This window comes from Wasmannia auropunctata, unplaced genomic scaffold (assembly GCF_000956235.1).
Source record: "Wasmannia auropunctata unplaced genomic scaffold, wasmannia.A_1.0 LD335713.1, whole genome shotgun sequence".
In the NCBI taxonomy this organism is placed as follows: Eukaryota; Metazoa; Arthropoda; class Insecta; order Hymenoptera; family Formicidae; genus Wasmannia; species Wasmannia auropunctata.
The window spans coordinates 257,140-276,906 of NW_012027177.1; the positions used below are offsets into that span (position 1 = coordinate 257,140).

Genomic DNA, 19,767 nt, shown 5'->3' on the forward strand with positions numbered 1-19,767 from the left:
AAATCTATCAAATTTATCTCGAAGACTTTTATTATTTTAAAAAATATATATTTTATTGAAAAGTATATTTTAATGCGCGAAAAACTTACTTAAAATTATATAAAACTATATATAACTTACAATTATATAAAAAATAATATTTATAAAAATTAGCGCGGCAGTCAAAGTGTTAAGAGACGACGCATCTTCGTCGTTCGACAATCGTATTCAAAAATTTGAAGATTACGTGATGCCGCCTTGTCAAACGTCTCGGTGCGACGCTCGGCGCACGAGAGTGTCGATCGAGTGAACGAGTTTCCTCTCGTCGCCGCTCGACACGCTCAGCCGACACAAATCCGTCGACTTGCAGGAACCGATAAACGCAGGAGCATCGTTCATCGTTCCGAGGGATGGACCGAGAGTAATCGTTTCCCGTCGAGACAATCGCCGTTCATCGGCTGATCCGCGTGACAGTAAACGCGCGACCCACGTAAGAGAGGATCGTCGGCGCGTCTCCGTACGCGCCTCTCGCGTTTTATTTTTTTTCTCCTGGACAAGTGTGTTTCGCACGAAAAATGTGGGACGAGGGTGTCCCGTCGCAGAATGACTCGCACGGGCAGCGCGTGAGGTGTTGAAACGCCCGTGATATACGTCCTGTGTGCCGCGTATGATAAGACGGAGTTATAATTTATCGTGCGTGCCGCCGCCACGAATATACGTGCACCATGGTTACCCTGGACACCGAGCAGAAGCCCGAGAGGCAGCACTGCGGCCGACGTATGTGCGCCATTTGCAGACGCATCAAACGAGATAAAGGTAAATGAATGAACACGATTTTTATCTTAATGCCGCATCATGTCGCGAGCGTTTAGCCGCGGCGGCGTTTCGCCCCGCGGAGTGACACTCTTCCTCTGTATAGAGGCGAGGTTTCTTTTCTTCCTCGCGCCCGTCCTGACGCGCGCGATGACGCGCGTAATTGGGACCCGCGCGGAGGACGATCCGCCGGGACGGGAAATAAAAGCCGGACGATATCGCTCGGCGCGCTTTAAAAAACGGCCCGCCTCGTTATATCCGCGTGACCTGTTAACATTCGACGACAACTCGACGGGACAATTCGCGCTCGTTTCCGCCGTGGAATTTTAAGAGTCGTTATTACAGAGCGGTTAATTATTTTCCTTCCCTTGCGCAATAATTCATATAGCGTTGCATAAAGACGGGCAGCGAGCCGGCATGCCTGCAGGGGGAGGGAGTGAAACCGCGTGACAGAACGTTTCGCGCAATTTATGTAACGAAGGGGACCCCGAGTGTGTCGGAAGGGGAGGGAGACCCCTTTCTCCTCTCCCTTCCCTCCCTCCTTCTCTCTCTCTCTCTTTCTCCTCCCTCCGATCTTCGGTTATTACTTTCCGCGTTGAATCGTGTGTTCACCTGTCACCGCTCGCGGTATAATTGCGACGCGATGAACGCGTTCCGTGAAATACGCGCGGCAAAAATATCGGCGGGACCGGCGCGGCGCGGCAGGCCGGCATCCGAGGAATCCACCACGGACAACAACATCCGACGACATCCTGCCATATATTTTTACGCGGCAAAAAAAATCTCTCGAAACAATCTGCAGCGTGAGGACGCGCGGACCGCCGTTATTATGCAAAAAAATGCATATAAGCCGCATTGACGCGGTCAGAGGGAATTAATTAGGTCCTGTCGGAGCGCAGCGACGCGTTATTATCGTTATTATTATCGCATTTAATTGCTACAATTTCTCTTTTCCTCTCTCTCTCTCTCCCTCTCCTCTCTCTCTCTCTGTCCTTCGGCTTCGCGGTTTCCGAGGGGGAAATCGAGAAGAGGAGACGACAGGACGCTTACGTCGTCGACTTACACGCATTACGCAGTTACGAATGTGGTATCCGACGCGCGATTCGAAACTGGTTCGTCCTCCCCTTCGCCGTCCTTCCCCCTCTACCCCCACCCTCCGCTCGCCGTCGTCGTCGCGCGCGTACGTCCTCGTTGTTTCATGCAAATCGCTCGTTAGTCGAAACACCTGAAATTCCCGTGTGGGACGCGTACATTGTCCCTTTCTCTTTCTCCCTCGCTCCCGCTTCTCTCTCTCTTTCTCTCTCTCTCTCTTTCTCTCTCGGCGCGCACTCCCCGGCCCCATGGATTATTCATCCCCGTGGCGTATTCGTGTTAAGGTGACAGACTGACTGACGGACTGACGGAGGAAGGAAGCGAAGGTACGAAGGGAGGTACACCTCTTGCGCCTCAAGGCAACGGCTGTCCGTCTTGTTCGATCTGTCGGAGCGCGAGAGAATCTCCCGGCGGATAAGAACGGCGCGAACTGAACCGCAGTTGAAAACTCGATCCCGCGGTTATAATTATTTTCCAAGCCGAGAAATAAACTCTACTTCTATATTGAAGGCGAGTCTAAATTCATTTCGCATCAATTTTCCGACATATTTTCTAGAAGTTAACGGATCGATTGAATATTATATTTATTTATTCATCTGAGAAAATATATAGCCAATTTGCCACAAAACAATTTACAAACGCAGTACAATAAGTTGAAGACGCAAAACACGCAGCCCCACATATAAGATTTAGGCAAAATCTGTTGACAATTTTTTTCTTAATATTTTTGAAAATACTTAAAGGAAGAGGGTGTATAATCGTTAATTATATTAAAAATTATCGTACGATTAAGTTGCCAACACTATAATCGTTGAATCGTCCTTTTGGTCACGATAGAACGGATGGAGCGGTCGCGAGTGAGATCACCTTTAAAACCTTTCCGCGGCGCACACTCGCGCCGAGGAGGGGTCCCTCGAAGGCGTGAAAGGGCGCTTACGAAATCGCGCGCGGGCATGAATGAAGGAAACGGACGCGGGCCCCGCACTCGCGCGCGCGCGGTTTCATTCATCCGCGACGCGCAACGCAACACGTATATTACCGCCACGCGTAATCGTGCATATAATCGAATGGGCGAGCGGGCGAGCGAGCGCGTTCGATTTCACGAGAGCAACCTTGCTCTATGCCTGGGCAGTTATGGCAGGCGGCGGACTAGGCCGGGAGGTCTCTCTCGATTATGATAAAGCGCGTGGGCTCGCGCCCACGCTCGCCCTTCGCTCCGTTCATTCATAAAGTCAACTCTCACCGCTGTTGCGCGCGAGCGAGTGTCTCTCTTTCGGTGGCTCTGTCGCGGTTACACCTCGTTGCTCGATGAGGCGTGTCGTCCCGCGCGGGTCGTTACGGGTACCGTTTCATCCGGTCGAGATCCGGTTTAGGCAGAGATAGAGAGAGGCGCGCGCGTGATCGGATGAAGAGAAGATACAAGAGACAACTTCTGGAAATGTATATTATATAAGTCCCTTTGACGGCCAATTAAGAATTGGATGAATCGTCGTCCGGGTCGAATATTTGCGGGATTTTTCGATAAGAAATCGCGTTGCGTCCGTCACGCGCGTTGACGTGATAAATAGACCTCAGGTAAGCCATGCCGGTCCGACAGAATTGAATATCGCTCCTCCCTCGCGGGGCTCGCTCGACCTCTCCACGGAGGAGGCGCCGTCTTTGAGAAACGTTCCTCGGGATGTGAGGCGAGCGGACCGATCGCGCTAACGTATATGGGTTTCCCTTCGCACACATGAGCCCCGCGGCGGCGGCGGCGGCGGCGGAATACGCTCCAAGTCGACTTGCCAGGTTTCCAAAGCTGTCTCGGAATCGGCGCGCGATTATGCGACCGGTCTATTTCTAGAAACGCGCCGCCGATACATATATATATACTAATTATTTTTTATCGTGCTGCTTGTCTTTGGCGAAGCGACTGGAATAAGAAGCCAGATAATACAGAGTCGCGCAGAAGAAGTATATCTCGCGCGCACTCGAGCTCTCGAGGATATCGCAACCGAGTCTCTCTGCAAGAGAGAGAGAGAGAAACGGGGATCGTATAGGGGGATAGGGTATCCGATACCTACGATCCGCGTGTGTATCGCGATCGGGTTTTCAGCGAGCGAGAAGGGGTGGAACGAGGGGAAAGCGACGGGGGGATCATCGCCGTGAGATCGCGGAGGAGTGAAGGGGGGGGGACGAAGAGGACGGCGTGAAACGGAGGGAACCAAGCGCAACAGTGGTTCTGATATCGCGCGAGCGCGCCGCGAGTGAGGCCTGAAGTTGCGAGAGGCGGAGAAACAATTGGCATTCTGCGCGCACGTCCGATCGAGGGACGAAGGGACGAGGAGACAGGGTGGCAACGATGACGCAGGGAGGGGAGGGGGAGAGGGAAGGGGCAACGGGGTAGCTGTACGGTGGCATGCACCTGTGCATTGCCGCCATATACGACGCGGAGTTATGGCGTTTTTCTCTACGTATGCGGCCGCCGTACGATATGTGCGCTACGTACGTACGTACGTACGTATACGATCGTATCTCCCAACCGGCGAAACCAACTCCATTTCTGGAACGGTTCGCGTCCGTCCGTCCATCCGTGCGTCCGATCCTCCACCCGTCCGTCCATCCGTCCGTCCGTTCGTTCGTACGTCTGCGAGTGAGCCTGAGCGCGAGCGTGATCTCAGACCGCCCCGAGAGATAAATTAATTGTCCGCGAAGCGTGTGCGTAACCGCGCTCGCGCTCACGCATCCACGTACGCATGCACGCATCGCACGCACGCGTATCCGCGCGCGCGCGCGCGCGCGCGGAGAAAAACGCAACGCCAAGACGGAAGACGCGCTCGTGTTTATTAGACACGCTAGATGAGCTCGCTCGACGCCGTTTTTCCGCCAGCAACGACTCGCTTTCCGCGGAAACGACGTCTTCCCGCCTCCCCTCTGTCCCCTCGCCGTGGAGAGCTTGCCACTTTTTCGTGGGAAATGGCACGAAGACGGACGCGCTTGTTCGATCCTCGTTTAATGTGCCTTGGGCAACGAAAAAAAGGCGAAATGCACGGTTGGAAATTTGTTGTAGAAATTGTAGAACGAACATGATGTAACGGGAAGATCCAATTTATAAATCGCTCTGGACCCATTCGCTAAAGAGGTGCAGGTTTATAAAATAAAAATATTATTGCGCTTGTAAAATCAGAAAATTATTGTGTGCTTCTAAGTTATGCGTGCTTATTATATTCTTCTCGATCATTGTGCAGAAGGGAAATGAAAATAGACTTGACGCTTTGCCTATTAACATAAATTATAACGCCATTATTTATTGAGGTCGAACCAATCCCCGTCGTAGCGATTGTGACGCTCAAATCTGTGCGGTAACACTTCTTGAGAAATATACAAAAATTACGCAAAAGCCGATATCGTGTTGGTTCGAAAGAAAATATTAGAACGATATTCCCCGTTCCCGTATTTTATTACTCGCCAATGACTCGCGCGCAGAGAAAAACGCAACGCCAAAACGGAAGACACAGTTAAAAAGACACGATTATCGGACGGAGAGAAAGAGACGGCCACGTGTCCGCTGCCGTTTTACCAAAATGCCAGCCAGCCAGCCGGCGTGCTCGAGAGCAAAGTGTGTACCCTACCTGGCGTGTGCCTCTTCTCTTCGCGGCGTAAAGTCGGGCCGTAGTTGTGGGTGTAACCAGTTTCCCGTGGGCTTAGCTGTCAAGCCCACGTGGGCCGCCCACGCGGGCCAGATATATTACTACGTCGCAAGAGAAAGAATAAGACGGCGCACGCGAGCGGGGTGAACCGCGCGGCGAGGAGGAAGTCGAGGAGGAAAGAGAGAGAGTGAGAGAAAGAGAGTGGCAGCGCGCGGACCCTTCAGGAATGAGAGATGCGGCTTGCGACACAGGAAACAGTTTCACCTGGAGGGGCGTGCGAGCGCTGCCCGCGCCAGCCAGTATCCAGCACGCCAGCGAACGCGAGGCTAAACGCGCGCGGACGGACACGTGGGTGGGCCCGCGCGCGCTCGCGATGCGTGCGTATATTGCTTTCCTACTGACGACCCGCGCTTTTCACGGCTGCGACCAGAGGCTCGGGCGATGATCGGCGAAGGCGGCGTCTTGGACTCCTGACACGCGACAGGCCGGAACGTCGCTTACCTCGCGAGATTCTATATACGACGCAGTCCGCTCGCTTGGAGGAGAGACGCACGCGAATTTGTCACAAACACATATATCTTGTTCCTAAATATCCTTACTGATCGGGGAAAAAAGAAATTAATAGGCTAGCAGACCGCTTGAAAGCCGGGCATTTTTTCCCCATATTATGTCCGTATTTACCTCTAATATTCGCAATTCTACGCAATTCTGAAATGTAACACCTATTTACGGTTATCCCGCCTTTTAAGGGATAATTACGATTGCGCGGGATTGACTCTCTCTTTCCGATCATTCGACATCGCGCGCGCGCGCGCCTGTTCCTGTAATAATCCTTTGCGAAATCGCGCGAGACAAAAACGTTACATACACCGTGAGCGAGCTCGCGATGTGATACCGGAGTGTATCCGCGCGCTCGGCCGGCTATTCGTTTCTTGCAGTTGCTAATTAATATGCCTCGGGGGCCTGACTTTCGCCGCGTAAGAAGCCGCGTCTCCCGGCTTCGAACGGTGGCAGGTGTTTATCGCGCGCAAAAAAAAAAAACGATTGATCTACCGGCCGCGATAGTCGAAACGCGCTCGGAACAATGCCGATACTGACATCCATATCTCTCGTTGCCGGTACAGGCATTGTCAGCCGGCCCACACAGTGGTATAATTATCGCAACACAGATGTGTCGAGCGATTTCTCTCGACTGTGATTTCTGCGACTCCTCCTCCGACCGATTTGGCGTTCCAAATCTAAACCGATGTGCAGTTTGAAAGCGCGGAGCTAACATGTATAACGGTATAACCTTCTCTTGTACACTGAAAGAAATATATTTGGTGACTACAATTCCATTGTAGTAGACTTGAGAAAATAATTATGATTAGAATTTTATAGGGGTTATTGCGCTATACGCTGTTAAATCTATAGTGTCAAATTTAACCCTATACTTAAGGGTCGCCACTGCTCTTACTTAATATATAATTATTTTTAAGTAAAACAATGGAATTACTCCCAAATTTGAACTTTGAATTATTTAACTCTATTGTTTTAGTAAAAAATAACTATTTATTAAGAAGCAGTAGCTATTTGAATAAGATTAAATTTGACTATAGATTTAACAATGTAATGTTAGTAATAATAAATTATATTTACATTAGACAATTAAATTATAATAAAACATAGTTTTGAAAAATTATTTTTTTCTCAGTGTGACATTTCAACAATATTATTTGAAGCTTGTGATTACTTGTGTGTTAATGAAGAAATTACGTAATTAAAATTTACAAAAAGACTATTAATAAATAAAAACTCATTAATATTATAAATAATGTCTGTTCCGCAATGTCAGTTAAAGTTTCTCAAAAATAAATATCTGTCCCGGATATGTCCCGCGCGTATGGCGTTTATAGATAGATGTGCGATGAGGATGATGAGGATCGTCATGAAATATCGGGGGTAATGGCGAAGTTTTACAAGCTCGAAGTACGATGCAACGCGCCAGACGTCCATTCGGCACCTCGTGCGTCGTCGTCATCTAAGAAGAGCGAAAAAGGAGGAGCACGATATCAAGAAAGAATAATAAAAAGATCGGAACAGGAAAAGAGACGAGAAATAATCCATAAGCCCGGCGCATTCGCGCTGAAAATATTTCAATCTGTGGAACGTGTCGGATATCTAATTTACTTAAGGAAACTTGACGCTGCAATTTCAGTAAGATTTTTCAAAGCAAACTAGCGTCACTCTTTCCAGAAAAATACTTTATGCAAAAAAAGAAACGCGAAATGATGAAATTTACACTGTTAAATCTATAGTGTCAAACTGATTTAAGTCGCCACTGCTCTTACTTAATAAATAGTTCTTTTTTACTAAAACAATGGAGTTAAATAATTTAAAACAGTTCAGATTTAACCCAAATTTGGGTTTGTTTTATTTAAAAATAACTATATTTAGTAAAAATAATATTTATTAAGTAAGAGCAGTGGCGACTTAAGTAAGATTCAGTTTGACACTATAGATTTAACAGTGTAGATGACATAACTTTTTCGTCAAATGCATACGAAAATCTCTCATGCGGCATCCTCTTTGCGAAAAGAAAAAATAAGGCGAGAACATCGGCGGCCGAGAAATGCGGCCGGTCGTTGAGGAAACGGGCGGAAGAGACGAAGAAAAAAAGAGGGTAGAAGACGTCTCTCTCTCTCTCTCTCTCTCTCTCTCTCTCTCTCTCTCTCGCGGGGAGGAGATTGCGAGCGGGAAAAACGCGAAAGAGGAAAAAGGCATGCGAACTCTTCTTGTCGATTGATATAACGCCCCGATTTGCGTAATATACGCACCGTCGTAAAGCTCCCGGTGATTTATCCCGGTAAATAAATAGATTTCAGTGTTGTTAACCCCGTTTTTAGGAGGGACATCGCGCTCGCGCGCGCGCGCGTGCTACACACGCGCGTCTCTCTCTCTCTCTCTCATCCTGCCGATCCTCCAGGTTTGTGCGTGGCCCGTCGTATAACGCGAGAGCGTGTGGTGCAACGTTCCTCTATGCGCGCGTGGGTCGTGGGAGATGGCGCGGGGGAAGAAACGCGCTCGCGCGCGATTAAAAATACTGGTTTCCTCTCTCGTGCGAGGGTCGCCGGGGGGGGGGTGAAGGGGGGACCGAGGCGGGGGAGCGAGAAATAGAGAGGGAATCGTGATATTTAAGAATTTTGGGCAGAATTTACGAGCGCCAGACGGTCGGCTCTCCGACGATGTGTCTTTCCCTCTTTCTCCTTCGGCGTGCGAGCGACACGGTAAATGGTGCAGATACGGCGAGATGTGCCGGATGGACCGATCGTCCCTCTAAGCGGGCTGACTCCGGAATTCTTTCCACGCCCATCGGCCGCGCAGATGATCACTCGATCCGCGGGCCCGCGCGCGCATACGGATGCGCGTGTTGAACGCGCGCGGAGAGTATACGAGAGGATAAGCCAGGGGGGGGGGGACTCGTGTATAACCACCTGAGACCGGGGAGGCTATATTTCAAAGCGAATTATATCTGTTATGCTTTAGGCTATTTCTGGAGCAGTTCCGAGCAACTAAATAAACCGCGCGACATACATATAGTATATGTAATATGGCAGCGCAGATAGCGGATCTCGAAGGAAATCTATCTGGGAATTATTTTAATATGTAGTTCAGGATTGCGGGGACAAGTGTATTTATATAATAAAATACCGCAGTTGTTGCCGTGCGATTACATCGAAATGCACGTCACATCGATACATAACACGCGATGTAAATATTAATACCTGCGTATAGAGAAACACAATTGCTCCATTTCCATTTCAAACTGCTTATTAAATCCACTCTAAACTACATATGTATATCTATACATTTAAAATAATTCTCATATTTCTTACAAAGTATTTCATTGCTACGTTTCCAGAGGCAAAAAGAAAACTTAAAAAATCGATAGATCTCGTAATTTTCAAAGGAAAACGATTTACCCGCGCTCGATGCTGCTGATGACCAACAAAGATAATGCCGTTTGCGCATCGGGGATAAATCGATCGTTAAATGCGCAGAAAACTCAAGGTGCGACGACGGCGCGGCGTAGCGCTCGACGCGCGGGAGTCTCTCTCTCTCTCTCTATAATAAACATAAACGCACAGGGGAAAAATGTAAATCCGCGCGTCATTATCGCTCCTCCGAAGGGGGACATTATGAAAGAAACAAGTGCGCACGTCGATTAGAAGGCGTAGCCGGTAGGCGGAGCGTGCCGAAGCCGTGTTAAGCTTACATAGAGCGCTAATGTACACGAAGCAGACGGGCGCGAGCTCTATAAGTCACTTATAAGTAACGTGCGCGCGCGCGCGTGAATGCGTTTGTATGCGTATCGCACGATCGGCGCATTAAACGGCGGTACCTCCCGGCTACCGCGCGCCGCGAAGCGCACGCGATCCATGGCCGCGCGCGCGGCTGGAACAACTGGAGGAACGTAGGCGCACTGCTCTCCCTCTTTTCTCTCCCTCCCCCGACGTGAAAAAAAACGGAATAAATCGCATCTCGCACGCTGATTATCCTATTAGGCGAATTAATTAGCGGAGTAATTATAAACATATTACACACGCACTTCTCTCTCTCTCTCTCTCTCTCTCTCTCTCTCTCTCGTCGCGAGAAAGATACGCAAGTCTGCGCGATGCGTTCATAATTTGCCGAGGACAGGATAATTTCACGTGTATACGTATGTCAATTTGCTCGTCGCATATATTCCCACTCTAAAATGAAGATTTTAGATGATTAATAATTAGTTAACTGCGGTAATGTTTGTTGTAATGCATGGACAAATATAATTGGATATGAGATATTTGCCTAATAATATTACACAATATTACCGTACAGTATTGTCACATCGCATTGTCGTTTCGCCCAGTTTCTTCCATTCTTTCATCATTATACATCTTATTTAATTAAATTCGTTTCATATTTAATACGATTAGTTTTTATAAATTCTTCTAAATATTTTATATAATTTTATTTGTTTCTGAAGGGAACGTTCTTTAGTTATTTTTATTTTTCGTTATTATTATTTTAGCACATAATTTTACGTATCGTCACACTGCATATCCTTGTTTCTTTCATTCCTTTATTATCATTTTTTTAGTTGATCAAATTTCAATTCTTTTTGTATATATTTTAATATTTAGCTGTACCTATATAATTTTATTTATTTTCTTTCGCAGAAACTTTTCTTAATTATTTTTTGGTTATTTTATTATTATTATACGGACATACGTTCGTAGGAAGCGCAATCGAATCTAACATATAAATACGAAACGCGTCTTCGTCGTCTTAATGCGTTCTTTTGTAAGTCTATATTCGCAACGCTTGTATGCGAATAGGAAATAACGCGCGGGAATGTCAATTAAATATAAATATGCTGTAATGAGCGGAATATAAAGTGCGACGAGAACGTCAGACGGACGCCATCGGGCGTTCGTCACAACGACGATATTCACGGTTGTGCCTTCGCAGTCCTTCCCCGTAAGCTCTTTGACGTAAGTACATACACAGGCGTGCATTCTCCGCCCAGCTGTGCTCGGTCGGGAAACAATGGCGGGAAACGCGCCACTCTGAAAAATTCAACCGGTCGCCGATAAATTTGACGATGAATTCCAATTAGTATTCTAATGGAAAGGCAGCGACCGTCACAGTACAATGTAAAAATATTTGTAAAAAATACTTGGCAAAAATTACACGAAATTAAAAGAAATTACATTTAATATGTATTTCGCTAATCTGCGATAAGAATACGGTAAACTTTCGAAGATTAAATTACACCTCATGCGTTGCAATAATTAAAAGGATGATGATTTGCGTTTCTCTCTTCCATTAGAATGCGAGTGCGCGTAAGTTAAATATCGCCCGAAGTCGCGAGTTTTTCAGAAGACTTTTTGTCTCTCTAGACTACGAGTAAATAACGAAAGATCAAAATAGTTCGCGTAGAATGACTACAATGTTCCCATCGAGAGTTCCGCAACTGCCGGTTGATAAAGTGGCCGGTTATTTGGGGAATGGAATATTCCATGGCGTTCGGAGGGATGTGTTTACGCCGCTCGTCTCCCGAAAATCACGTAGGCGTGGAGGGACAGGAGTGAGGGGGAGGGCGCTTCTTTGGTTTTTATTTCGAAAAAAAAAGAAGAAAAGAGAAAAATTGTCACGTTCCGTTCTGTCCGCGAAGAGGACACGTCTAGGAAGAAAGAGGAAGAAAATATCGCGCGCGCGACGATAAAACGTGAGACAGAATGAAACTAGAAGATCGAAGACCGCGCAGAGAGCGGTGGACAGGAGAGATAAGCGTTTGCACACACGGGGGAAGAGCGTATGCCGAAGAGGAGAGAGAGAGAGAGAGAAAGAGAGCAGACGACAAGACGACTTCTCTCGCCGATCTCCGGGCGCTCGCAGGCTTTATTTATACCCAAAGCTGCCGTATTATTGGATCACCCCCGCCCGACGTAAACGTATCTTACGCGAGGGCTTACAACACGTCTTTCTATTTCGTGAATGCCCGACTTCTATATCCACCCACTCACGGTGTCTCACACGGTGACGACACGGTTGAAGGGACTCTATCGGGCTCGCGATGACTTCATTAAAAATGTGCTCGCGAAATAGAAATCTTTTTTGGCGTTCCGCGTTTTGATGAATGCTAAACTCGCGTGTGCTGAGCGCGTTGTAATGTAAGACTGAGATCGCCGCAATAATCCACATTTACTGTACCGCGAATAATTAATCCCATAGAATTCCAAGGGTATTCAACATTCATATTGTAGATTTTTAATAAGACACCACAGACACTTGATATCACAATCGAAGAGTAATCTCTATTTGCCAGAGTTTGCATCCCTATCGGGATGCAATTACTTGCGGCCGTAAGGATCTCCAATAAACGCGTGTCGCAATTTAACATGATATACTGCAAAAGCTCCCTTATATTCATAGGCCTTTCTGAATAATATCGATTTGATAATTTCTGCTTGGACGCTGCAAATTGTCCTGTTAGAACGCGCCAATGTCCCCCGGTCGTAGAAACCCTTCTCCCTCCCCCCGTAAGTAAATGCATCGCGTTAAGTGCATATGGTGTTATAGCGTCACGTTTTATGCGCTTTCTTGCGAGAGGCACGCGGGATTATCGATCGCTGGAACGCGACCGGTAATTTGTCGAAATCGGTTGAAGAGCAAGACCGCGAAGAGACAAGAAAAAAATAATTGGGGTCAGAACCGAAGGCGGTAACGAATTGACGAAGGCGTAATATTTATGGGACCGGGCGAGGGAATCCGGTGTCTTTCCGGAACTCTTTAACGCTTTAACGCCGCGCTTAGGATTCCGGTCGGCGCTGATTTATTTGCCGACCGCGTCTCATCGTCGTAAAGCAGACGCGTGAGGGACGCGTTAGCAAGATGATCGTAAAACCGACGATGCGGACCGCCTTTTGGGTGGTCTTCAGTTATACGTCTCCGCAGGTCTCGCAGAAATCCGCGGATCGGAATAATAGCGTCGCGTGCGTCGAATGTCGGCCACAAGTGGCGACTTGTGCGTGCATTTCGGCGACTTTAATCTTAACCCTTTATACACACGCGATGATTTTCCGGTGTTTTACTATATACTACACATCGTTCAGATTAATTTTCATTATTTTTCACAAGGAAGAAGTATAAAAAAATTATTAAGTGACTCTTTACATATATTTTAACATCTTTAGAGGATAAAGTTGTATACCTATATAAAAAAATTATACGTAAATGTTATAAATAATTACAGTCGACACGAATAACCCAATCGTGTGTACTAAGGGTTAACAAAGGCTTTTACTAAAAGTTTTTTAAAAGTTAATTTTTCTACGATTAGTTGTGGGCAGGCTACGACAAGAAGTAAAATTCGCATCGATTATAGTAGTACTTATAATGTCACAACCAAAGTGTTATCCAATTATTCTTATACAAATGGATCGATTACTACCCGTTGAATTAGCGCGAGTGTTCGCGGAGCGAAGAAAAGAAACGGGACCGAAGCGAGAATCAAAGTGGTAAAGGCTGTACGCCTTCGTTGCACGTGGGGATAATAGTCGCCCCCTTCCCTCCCTCCTCTTCCCCCCCTTATCCCCCCGGCAAGGAATGCACCGACACAAATCTGCATTCTATGGATGGCACGAATGCCTGCGGCGCGGCGCGTGGTTCCCATATCCCACGGCATCCGGAAACTTTGCAATTAACACGGGGGAGAGCCCGATGCGTGGGAGGCCCGCGCCGTAATGAATTTGGTTTCGACGGTGAGCACCCCTTGCGCGAGATGCATCCGCGCGTGCAAGTAAACGCTCGCGTGAGTGGACCCATCGATTTCGAATCACGATGGGATTTACATAGGGAAGGGTATAGCGTCGATAATATCAATACGATATGTTATCGTCGTGCGAGTTTTATTGCAATCGTAAAAGGTGTCCGCCGCGCAAGATTTATTGTGTTTACTGTGTAAACATTTGGAAAATACTGGAATATGATAGATAGCATTCTCAGCAATGCTCCGACGCATTAATCACTCGTGTATTTGTACACGCGAGCTCCATATAAATAATGACAGCTGCTCTCAGATTGATGGAGGAGTAACGCAATTTTAATGAAAAACAAAAAAAAACTGAACTACTTTTATTAATATTGCACACGTATATTCCATATATCTCTAAAGCCCATTTTCACAATGCATGGTCACCTAATGGTTAAAAATTACCAAGAAGTTTATTGTTTAACGACGTTTGATTAGGACTTAACCAATCAGTTAACTTGATATCAACTTAACTGATGTACACATAACCTTTAGTTTATTTGATTATAAGCTTATGAAAGTGTGTTTTAATTAACTTTCAAGTTTTAGTTAACCTAACTTTTTCGTTAACCGTATATTATGAAAATGGGTGTAAATTAATATTTTCTTTCGTATATTTTACAAGAAAAGCGCTTAATGCAATAAAATTATTTATTTTAAAGGGTTTTTGTGTAGATTAAATATTTTTTTATTATACATAATTAATGGATGATAAAATCTAAATCTGTTGCTTCGAATATTTTTTTTATTGTCTATTCGTAAGCTGCGGAATATGTTAGTTATCTTCTCGAATTTTATTTCCCCGTTTTATCTCTCTCTCTCTCGTACGTATCGCCATTAATTACAACGTGTTGAAACTCGATTTTGCGCGCGGAACTCGGGAGGATGCTCGACCCCACGGGGTTAAGAAATTAGCCATGATGGCGCAGCGCGATGCGGCGTGGCTTATGGAGCGAAATAACGACGAGTAGCTCCCAGAAATGCAAAGCACGGTGGGAATTCGCGTAAGCGCGATCGACTACGAGCCACGAAGTCGTAACCTGCCGTGCCACCGGCTACACGGGACAACTATGCACGTGCGCAACTATGCACGTGTGCGCCGTGCTTGAGAAACAGGGAAAGAGAGCGAGAGAGAGAGAGAAGGGACGGAGGGGGTGGAGGAGCCATCGTTTGGTCCGGCATATCTCTCGGTAGCTAACGCCACTCTGGTCGTTAGCATCTATCTTCTCCGCGTCTCTTATCCTTCTCCTCTGGTGTTTTAATCTGAAATTTACTCCGCTATATGCTCCGTTTCGCGCGGATCTCCGGCTCACTCGAATCTTCATCCCTCTAATTATGAAGTTGGAAGTCGAGATTGAAACCGTGCAATGAAACGAACCTTCAACTCATTAATTTGCAATGAATTTACAATCATTATTTTGAGAATTTTCAGAAATTTTTGAATTTTACAATTTTTTGAAAAAACATGAAAGAAAAATCTTTAAGATTGTCTTGTTGCTTTGAGGTTTTTTTTTTAGTCCACGAGATATATCCTGACAATTCATAAAACGCGGCCGCGATTGCGACATCGGCTGATCGAAGTCGATTGTCCATAAAGAGCAGCGACGCAATTGCGACATATTGTTGAGTTTGAGCCGTAGTTATTATTAAAGAGACTGGATAGAGCGGAGAGTTGGCGAACTTATTATTTCAGCACAACTAACCTGATTTAACCTCGACGGAACGGAATCGCTAATTAGCGCGCGAATTATTATTATTACGAAGCCGCGGATAATCGCGGAACGCGCCGAGATTCGGAATCGCGATCGAGTAGGAATTATTATAACCGTAGATACACACAAGGTGCAAGCAAACACTACGGAATCTTATCAACGCGCTTTAATCACGATGGCTTATCCCTTTAACGAGCATTCCTCGATCGGTATCCCCCGGTTTATCGAGCCTGGAAATCACGTTCGGAACGTGTAGCTGCTGTGTATATATCCGCGATTGCGCATTTTGTACAAAAGTAGCGGGTCGGCTATACTTTCAGTGGGGACGAAAATACTAAGAGAGACACGCGGGAGTCGCAACTGTACACGAAAGCGTGGCTGAATTGCGAAACGAATAAAATATTAATTCCTCGAGACGCGCGTCTCGAGACGGAACAAAGGGGGCGGAGCGAGAAAACAAAATAAATGCCAAGGTAGAATCGGCTATATGGAAAAGTAAAAGGTACTATATGACGCGGAGACGGACGCTAATAACCACGATGGCACTTAACTCATTGTCGAGCGAGAGAAGGAAGCATAAAGGATCAAATTCCGTCCGATAATTTCGTCTTGCTCGGCACGCCGTATACGTTGTTTACGCAAGGAATACAAAGCATAAATGCGATAGATCACTCCGAGCGAGCCGGATTAATTGCTGCAGGCATCGCGAATATAAGTTATTTCATGCCAAGGTACAATGTTGCCCGAAGTCTCAGCGAGCATATTTCAATTCCCGAAATAGTAATCCTAAATGCGACCACACTCGAGGAATTTAATTGTTGCTCCATCAACGCGGCGACGGCGGTACAGAGCAGAGAACTCTCTCGTCGCACAGCCGTCACGAGAGAGTGATTTTCATTCAAACGCTGACTAATTTCAACAAGAGCTGACGAGCGAGCGATCGAAAGGAAAGAGGGGGAGGGCTTGCCAATTTAACGTTCGTTGACGATTCGAGGGGGAGACCTGAGCACAGTTACGAGGTTCAGGCGGCAGCGCTGAAGTAACAAATCCCACCGCGGATGAGCCATTATGCTCAAAGGCAGTGCGCCAGGCATTTCGCCGGCACATTGGCCGCTTTGAATTCAGATTGCAGAGGCCATGCGGCCTCCGAGGTTTTTGTTCTTCCTCTTTCGCAGGCAATTTATGCAATCTGGCCCGCGTCGTGCGCGTATTTATAACCGCCGGCCCTTTGTGTGTTAATTTGTATTCGGGTATATCTTGCGCGAAGAGAAGAAATCGTGAATCTTCTCGATCTTTTTGATCGATCCAATGTACCTTCGCATCTTTGCATCTACATTTTTCCGAAAGAAAATGTGTCAGCAATGCGATTAAGAATATTTCACATGGTTATGTAAATTTAAATTTTAATTTAGAATAATTTTTCAAGTTAATAAATAAGAAAAAATTAAATATTTCTGTAATAAAATATAAAAAACCCATTCATATAATTTCTTTCGTAAAATAAAAATATGATTTTAAAAAATATCAATGTATATCTTTTAAAATAATATTCCAATATATAAGATCTTTATTTCGAACTTAAGAATGCTATTGTTTTTATACAATATTTTGTACATGTTATTAAATAAAACAATAAATGCTAATAAAAATAGAGTCGGATTAATTTCTCCCTTTAATTAGCACCCTGTTATAAAAATTGTTCTAAATGCTACTTCTTTAAAAGGATCAAAAAGACGTGATATGCGTGATATGCGCAGGATAAATAACGGCACCAGGAAAAGATCCACGCCGCGAGTTGGGGCGAATGATCGACTTTGATCTCCGCGGTTTTTATAGAAGCACATCTCCGCGCGTCGGCGAGACTTGAGCTTTCGCGGCTGTCGCGACTCCTCCGCGGAAATCCCATCAGAAATTGGAGCGAGATGCCGCGCCGCCGAGAGACGGGAGGATTTCACGAGAGCGAACGCGCGAGCGCCTCTCCGCGCCGCGTCGCGTCGCGTCGCGTCTCTCTCTCTGCCCGAGAGAGGTGCAACGCACTCGTTCGAATAAAAGTTCCACGAAGAGGAGGCCGCTCGCGCGCTTCGAATTGGCCCCTAATTTCTTCCCCATAACTAAGGAGGCGCACTTTATGACCGGCGGCACCCTTTTTCTGTTGCAGCGCTGAAGGTGAAGCTCATGCTGAGGCGACCCATCAATCAGCTGGTTGCGCAAGGCATCATGCCACGTAAGTGTTGATCCGCTTGTTTATTACACCGTTTATACACATTCTTTTTTCCTCTCCGCGCCGCGGAAAATTGCGCGCCCGTATATACGACTTCGGGGGGGGAGCTGTTAAACTCTCGCCCGATGCTGCTCGCGATGGTTGCGATCAACGTAACTCTCGTGGCGACCGTTATTGAACGTCATTGCCGGCTAGTCCCCGCGGTCTTAAAAACATCTTCGCTCAACACGTGGGATCGTTTGACACACGCACGAGTTAATTATCGCGCCGTTCTCAAGGATACGTAAAAAGTACAGGACCGATATCTAGGGCGCATCTAGATTGTGGTAAATTGCGTCGTAACGATTAAACAAATTGGCAATTACTCGTCGTTTTTGTGAGTTTTAATGCGAAACGAATTAGGTCGCTTCCAAGTCGGTCAATTAATCCGTCAGTAATTAAATCGGTCATTCCATAAAGGACATTTTTTGTCGACTTCCAGAACTCGACAAAAAAATGTTTTAAATGAAGTAGATTTTCTCTCGTCTCCTCCCCAAAAAAATTATGTTTTTTTTTTTAAATTACGTAAATACATATTTTTAAAATTATTTATTTGTATAAAAAGTTAATATACAGGGTGTCCCAGAATTGGCGCATTCGGAGTACAGGGCGTTATACTTTGTGCTAAAAGGAACAACTTTTTCCTTTAGCAAATTTTGATTTGACAAGTAATTGTGGCAGGAGAGCTGGTTAAAGTTAACGAATAATCGCTCTTATCCATGCGGCGCTCAGGGCCGGCGCGCGCTCCTCCATTCACTTGTTCCTAATCCTTGGCTAATATTTACAAATAGTGTCTTAAGATACTAATACGGCTCTGTTATAATTATTTTACGACATTTTAAGAATAGTGTTTAAGACAGCCTTAAATATTAAGAATCAATTATAAATATCTTTTATTGCTTGAAATATAAATCATAAAATAAATATTGATTTAAAAAAATAAAATCAAATAAATATTGATAGATGGTATCACTGAACTTAAATAGTTTACTAATTCTTAAGTAAATCCTCAAGTGCTGGAAAATTGCTTTATTGTGTAACAGTGATTAAAAGTAAAGTAAAATATTTAAGATATTTTTAAGAGCTAATTCTCTCTTTAATTTTTGCAATGAAAAATGCGAAAAACTTGTCATTTTAAGACTGTACTTATTAATACAGTCTTAAGTATAAGACTGTGTATTTCACTATTCCGGTTATTTCCAATATTAATATTATTATTTGTAAATTGGCTTATGTGAGCATTAATAAATTGAGCAAATTCATTAGTACATAAAGATTCTCTTCATTATCAAATCGAATCATATCAGAAGAACTTTATTCGCGGAGTCTTATTGTAATTTTTCTTATTTATTAATTTTACGTATAAGAATCAATTATAAATATCGGGCCTTCTTTCATTGCTATATTTTAATTATAATATTTTATTGCTTAAAATATGAATAGTTAATAAAATAAATATTGATTTGGAGGAAAATCAACTTATGAAAGTGAAAGTAGAAACTTTGCCCTTTAAAATGGCTCTACGAAGATTATTGTATGACTTCTTTTTTACAAAATTATGACAGTTTAAAGATTGACAATTTTTCTGCAAAAATTTAGTGATCTCTTAATTTTGCTCTTGAGAATATCTCTCTACACCACAAACATTTACGAAAACTAATATCTATTTTTATTAACTAATTCATATTTTGAACAATGAAATACGAAAGAAGGCCCAATATCCATAATTGATTCTTATACTTAAAATTAATATTAATAAATAAGAAAAATTACAATAAGGCTTCAGGAATAAATCAATAACAAAAACATGTAAAATGCCTATGTAAGCAGTTGTATGCGTGAATTAATACCACATTTTTACAAGAAGTATAGCATGTATAACTTGCTTAACAGTTTGTACAAACGTTTCGACTCCAAAGATACTTTTATATTAAGAAGAAAGAGTGA

At 44.9% G+C, this 19,767-nt stretch overlaps 1 protein-coding gene across 1 annotated transcript in view; it reads left to right on the forward strand.

Annotated features, from left to right (window-relative positions):
* The window catches only part of LOC105456320 (MKL/myocardin-like protein 2), a 79,518-nt gene that overhangs the window by 49,655 nt on the left and 10,096 nt on the right, over nt 1–19,767 (forward strand). Inside the window, 1 exon segment of the mRNA XM_011700271.1 lies at nt 17,719–17,784. Coding sequence (XP_011698573.1) covers nt 17,719–17,784 — 66 coding nt within the window.